Source organism: Pistacia vera, unplaced genomic scaffold (genome assembly GCF_008641045.1).
Source record: "Pistacia vera cultivar Batoury unplaced genomic scaffold, PisVer_v2 Contig4, whole genome shotgun sequence".
NCBI lineage: Eukaryota > Viridiplantae > Streptophyta > Magnoliopsida > Sapindales > Anacardiaceae > Pistacia > Pistacia vera.
The window spans coordinates 233,265-239,341 of NW_022196223.1; the positions used below are offsets into that span (position 1 = coordinate 233,265).

Genomic DNA, 6,077 nt, shown 5'->3' on the forward strand with positions numbered 1-6,077 from the left:
GTATTTTCTTCAGTGACAATTTTGTTCTACTCAGGGAGGGATCCCCAACCAGAACTACTACTCTTTCGGACTAGTTGAATTTCATCACGAATTCTTTCCAATTCATGGTAATCTCTCCCAAGGTTTCCAGCCATGCATCACCTAGAATAACATCAGCATTGGTCATATCGAAGGAGTAGAAATTCTAAAGCACTAAAATGTTCTGCAATTGCAGCTTCACCTCACGACACTCCCTCCAACAACTCACTTTGTAACCATCCCCAACCCTGACTCCAAAAGGCTTGGTTGAAACCACCAGAAGTCCTAGCTCTTCAACTACCTGTCGATTGATAAAATTGTGAGATGCACCATTGTCAATTAAAACCACTACACTTTTCCCTACGATCTCTCTTTTTAGCTTCAAAGTTTTGGGTCCACTTATGTCCTCCTTCGAACTGATGGAAAGCTCCAAGGTTCTTGATGTTTCTTCCTCACCTTTGGGTTCCTTCGTGGCCAACTCATTTATTTATGAGTCCTCATCCTCCACCAACAACACTTGTACTTGCTTATCCCCACATCGATGACCCAGTAAGTACTTTGCATCGCATCGGTGGCACAAGCCCTTCTCTCTTTCTTTGGATCTCAACTTCAGTCATTCTCCGAAAAGGGAAGTCTTGCCAGAGTGGGTTTAGTCGAAAGTTGACCGACGAGGATGAGTTGGGGTTAGAGTAAGTCTCATTCTAGGTACGCCATAGAGGTGGGTTTGGAGCTGAGTGGGAAGTGGAATATTGGATTAGGTCATTGGGGTGTTGGGTTTTGTTAGATTCATCGATTCGAGTTGATTGGGCATAAGTTCGTGGCCCAAAAATAGATTGGGTCCACTTATTTGAGCGAGTAGGCCCAAGTCTGGCCTCTTCCATAGTCCGATTTCGCTCCTCCACTCTTTGGGCCAATTGGGTTACACTAACAAGTGAGTTGGGCCGTGTTATAAGGTTGGGTTGTTGAAGCTTTATTTTAGCTTTCACCTCAGGCTTGAGCCCATTCAAGAAGGCAATCGTTAGCACCTCTTCCTTTTCACCGGCCATTAACGCCACCACTTCTTCAAACTGGCGATGATATTCCAATATTGTTCCCGTTTATTTAGTGGCCATCAGTAGCTTTAAGAGACTCACCTCTTGTGTTCCACTGAATCTTTAGGAGATGGCTACTTTGAACTCCTGCCAGTTATTTATCGTCAATTTGATTTTCAGCCATTGGTACTAGTGAAGAGCTTCTCCCTCCATGCAAAGTGCGGTTGCTGCCACTTGGTGCTCTTCAACGATTTCATTAAAAGTGAAATAGCATTCTACCTTGAATATCTACTCGTACGAGTCTTTACCGAAAAAAATAGGCAACTCCAGTTTTCGGCCATTCCAGTCGCATCAATACCATCCTTCACCACCTTGGTTCCATTCCTCCCCTGATGGGCTACCTCGCTGGTTCTCATGCATTCTGTCTTCATTATGTCCCCATTAGCTTCGCCCTGATTTCCCAAATTCTCGTGGGGTCTGTGTTCAGTGTGTTCTACCCTTCCACAACTCGAATTGCCAGCTAAATTTCTTCTTTGTTCCTCCTCTTCTTCATCCTTTTTACGCATCCAATTCTGCATATCCATTAAAATCTCCCTCATTGCGGTCACCGTCTCTGTCACTTTGACAACATCCTTCTCAACATTATCTAGTCTATTCTCCATCCTTGTACCAACCATACCCTAAATCCGTCTTGGCTCTAATACTAGTTTGATGGAACCAGCCGAGATTACTCAATCAATTCTACATTCAATCAATCATAACAATCCGAAATCAATCAAGGATCAAAATACAAACAAAGATCGATTCAATTGTAATGATGCTTGTATTAAGGATCTGTGAACTGTACTACAATGAAAGTAAATGTAAAATAGTATTAAGAGCAGCAATAAAGAAATGAGCACAGGTTGATCTTCGAAGGTCAGCTCCTCCTAACAATTTCCACTATGTTCTCTATGATATCACACCTATTCTTTCTCCTTTCCTTTTGTTAAATATATTAGCTTTATTGTACTAATTTAGTTATCCTAATTAATATTAAATATTTATAGTTAATATTAATTGAAAAATAAAATTCTTAGTTACTTGAGTAATATATTTAATATATTAATGTTATTAGGACTGGGCCTAAATTGAGATTTGGACTCCTCGCCTAGATTAAAGCCTTCTTTCAAATTAAATTTTAGAATTTTAATTTTCATTTAATTTTACTAATAAATTAAGTTTTAAAACCTACACAAACCCGCGTTTTAGCTTCATTTATCGTTTTGACTTTCTCGATTTCCTGTTTTGTTTGGATTCGTGGAAGAAGAACTGAGTTTTTTGCGATTCATTTTATGGAATATGAAGTTTGCGATAGTAACGGTGAGTTTTTTTTTTTTTTCACATTGTTTTGTATTCAATTTGTGTATTTTGATTCTAGTTTTGTGCAGTTCTATTGTAATCTTTTATGTGGATTAAGGTTTTTATTTTTCTTTAAAAAAAAAAAAAATGTTTGCATTATTGTTTGTTGTGGGTGATTTGGGAAATTAGGGTTTAGGTTTTTGATTAATTAGTTGGTAATTTTAGTTATGGAGTGATACGGGGTGTAATTACAAATAAATTAGGGTTTAGGTTTTGTTCTAGGGTTGCTTTTACTTGAGCCTTTTTTCGTGCTTTGTTGTATTAAGGCTAGAGACATATCTTTCCAAGTTAGTTTTTTTTTTTTTTTTTTTTTTTTTTTTTTTTTTTTTTTTTTTTCTTTTTTTTTTTTTTTTTTTTTTTTGACTTATTTTGTTGTGCCTGAATTTTAACTTCTTGAAACTGATTTCTTTCTGGATTATTTTTCCATGTATTATATGTTTTGGAATATATCAATCTCCTAGTGGAAAAGTGTTAAATTGTTAGGAAAGGAATTAACTAACTCTTTATGTTTGTTGTACCGCTGCTCCACTTGTCATGCGTGGCTTTTCCTTTTCTACCCCTTGTGGTTATACCGTTTGATTGTCGGGGGTCCATCACAAACCAGCTTTGGTTTCTGTCTTCCTAGAGGAAGAAATATTACACATGCATACATAACCATACACATTGATGCTGACTATTCAATAACTAGATATTCACCAAAAAAGAAAACTAGTTTCACATTGTAATGTAATTTGTGCTTCATCAATACTTAGTGTTGCCATCCATCAGAGAACACTTTCATGACGCTAAACTAAGAACAGGACTAAGCATACAATTTGTGTGGCATAACAGAAATAAACAAAGCAAATTAAAATAGTCATGGCAAATCAAACAGCACAATAGGTGTGCTCATTCTACTAATAAACAAGTTATCCTAATTTCAAAAATAGCTACATTGATGATGGTGTTAGGATATTGTAGCTCACTTTCCTATTTGTTCCTACGTAAAATTGAATGTATTTAGGAAAACTATTTAATAAAGAATACAATTGTAAATAGGAATAGACTTATGAGTCTTATTAGGAATTGGAAAATGAATCCTATTAGAAATAAAAATGAATCCTATTAGAAATAAAATATATCTCATATTGTATCTATAAATATATGAGTGAGAACCAATTCAATGTTATGAGAGAATGTGAGAACACATAGTATTTGATGTAAGAGTTATTAAACACCACGGGGAGAGTGTCTTAGAAACTGGGAGTGTTTCCACTCTAGGTACTGGGTTGAGTGTGATTAGAAACTAGGATGTTTCTGCTCTATTTTATGTACCGAGTTTATAGTGTTGTGTACTCTTGTATATTGTGTTTATGAAACTATAATGGATTTCAATCATTCATGGATGTAAGCACGTTATGTCGAACCACGTAAATATCGTGTCTCTTTATATGGTATAATTTTATTCTTACATCATTAATCTCAAATGTATGTATTCCGTTCCCTGCCCTCCAAACATACGGAAAACACAAAATGCAAAAAAGAGTAAGGATGAGCACATGCCTGGAACCCTTGCAATAATAACACGACACCGTTTAAGGAAATCACAATCTCCGTGAAATTACTAAACCTAATCAAATCCCTAACATCTTCATTCTTAAAAACTTTAGGAATCTCAAAACAAGCAACGAACAGAAGTAAGCCTCTGGCATCAATCTCACAAGCTTTACTCAAACCTCCTTCACTAAGCAGTCTCTTTCTCCAGGCAATAGAATCCTTCTCGGCCTCTTGTTTTATCGATTTATCAATCTCAGTGTGGCTCTCGCTCTTAGTAATCAATCTGAGGAAGAACTCTAACACAAGAACCGAAGCCTGGCAAGATGAATCATGGGAGTGTCCTTGGTGTAGCCTTGTAAACCTTGTAAAAAGAGATGCCCCACACAATCTAACACAAGTTTCGCCGGCTTCGGAGCCAATTTTAGTGTCGAAGTTGAGTCTCAATTAGAGGGTTTCAACGTCCGATAGATGCGTGACAAGGTGTCTAAGGTCGCGGCTACACATCATCTCACAGAGATAGTGAAGCTCAAACGACCATGATCGTCAAGTCAGATTGACATTCTTAGTCAGCATTTCGGTTGTTGTTTGAGTATCAGCTGGTGGTAGAATTTTAGGTTGAAGCGACATTAATAAGAATCCAACAAAGCCTAACAAAAACCTTCATGGAAACCAAGTGAAGCCCATTGAAGAAATTATTTAAGAAGGTGAGATTATTTTGGCCCAAGGAAAATGCATAATGGAAGGCAAGAGCAAGGACTCGGCCTAAGGAGATATTATGGCTCAAAATTAGGCCCAAGTAGGTAGAGTCATTCATCATGAGCCCAATTGGCCCAAAATGGATTTTGACTATTTGGATTCAATGTCTTTAATTGGATGTAGCTTGATTACTTGGGAAATTTCCCACCAAAAGTAGTTCAAGTATTCAAACTTTGCTAAGAGAATCAAGGGAAGGATGTGGGAGCATTAAATGCAAGAGACAAGGGAACACATGAGTGGTTACAAGCATTACCCAATTTGGCAAAAACAAGGTTGTGAGGTTTAAACGGCTCCATGTCCCTTACCACTTAGGAAAAGTTCTAGGATCTTGTGTTTTACCTAATCCATGCATGCATTTTTTTATTTTTTGTTTCTCTTATGTTGGAACCCGTGTATGACCAATTCAAATATTGGTCAATTTTCTTCTGTATGGCTTAGATTTATTAGGAGTTAGTGCATGCCACTTGTACGCCCAAGATTAAACCAAGTTAGGGCAACTTTTGCAACTTTTTGTTAGGCCATTATATAAGGTCAGCTTCTCCTATTGTAAGGTGGTTTTTTTGGATGAATGAAATTCGTAGTTCTAGTGAGAGCTCATTTTAACCTTTATTCAATCTTGTCAAAAAAGTTGGTGGTGGTTCATCCTTGGTTGGTGGTGATCCTTTAGGCCTTGGAATCATTTTGGCAACCTTGTTTTTCTTTGTTTTAAGTGTTATTTTTGTTGTTGAGTACAAACACTAGAGTTGGTTTTAAATTGCAAGCTCGATTCCTTGTCAACCAATCTGAGTTTTTCAAGTGTAAAACTCCATCAACTCACTCTATTCACTTACAAATGTATCAGACATCGTTTCTGTAAGGCGTTGTAATTGATCCGCGTTTTAGTGTGATGGTGAGGTATCATGGCAGAATTTGGCGTCGATTGTGCTTTGGATGGAATCGAGGTGGTTTTGTAAGTCTTGGCATCGGCGCTCGAAGACTTGTACGGCAGTGGCCAAGTTGCAAAGTTCGTTAACGGATTTTAGAAATTCATGTGCGTTTTGTTGCGCCATTGCCATACCGAAACTTAAGATTTTTAATAAGAAATTAACAAATTAAGGGTATTTTAAACATTTACAGAAAAGTTTTAAAAGGTTAATACGAGAAAGGACCTAAATGTTACTATCAAATTCTACAAGATTGTATTTTACTTAGGTCATATCCTAGAGACCAAAATGGATTTAACTCGTACAATGAAAGCTTCATCAATTATCTAAAGAAGTGACTTATATATAAGAGGGTGTTTGGAATTTTGGATCATATAATGTTTTATTATAGGGGTATATTATATTAATGGAA

At 36.8% G+C, this 6,077-nt stretch overlaps 1 protein-coding gene across 1 annotated transcript; it reads right to left on the reverse strand.

Annotated features, from left to right (window-relative positions):
- Positions 1 to 3,911: 3,911 nt before the first annotated feature.
- LOC116141476 (inactive protein FRIGIDA) lies at positions 3,912 to 5,791 on the reverse strand. Its single transcript, XM_031426983.1, is given in 5 exon segments — positions 3,912 to 4,312; positions 4,315 to 4,420; positions 4,422 to 4,511; positions 4,645 to 4,748; positions 5,647 to 5,791. Coding segments are annotated over 5 exon segments (846 nt in total).
- Between the last annotated feature and the right edge of the window lie 286 nt (positions 5,792 to 6,077).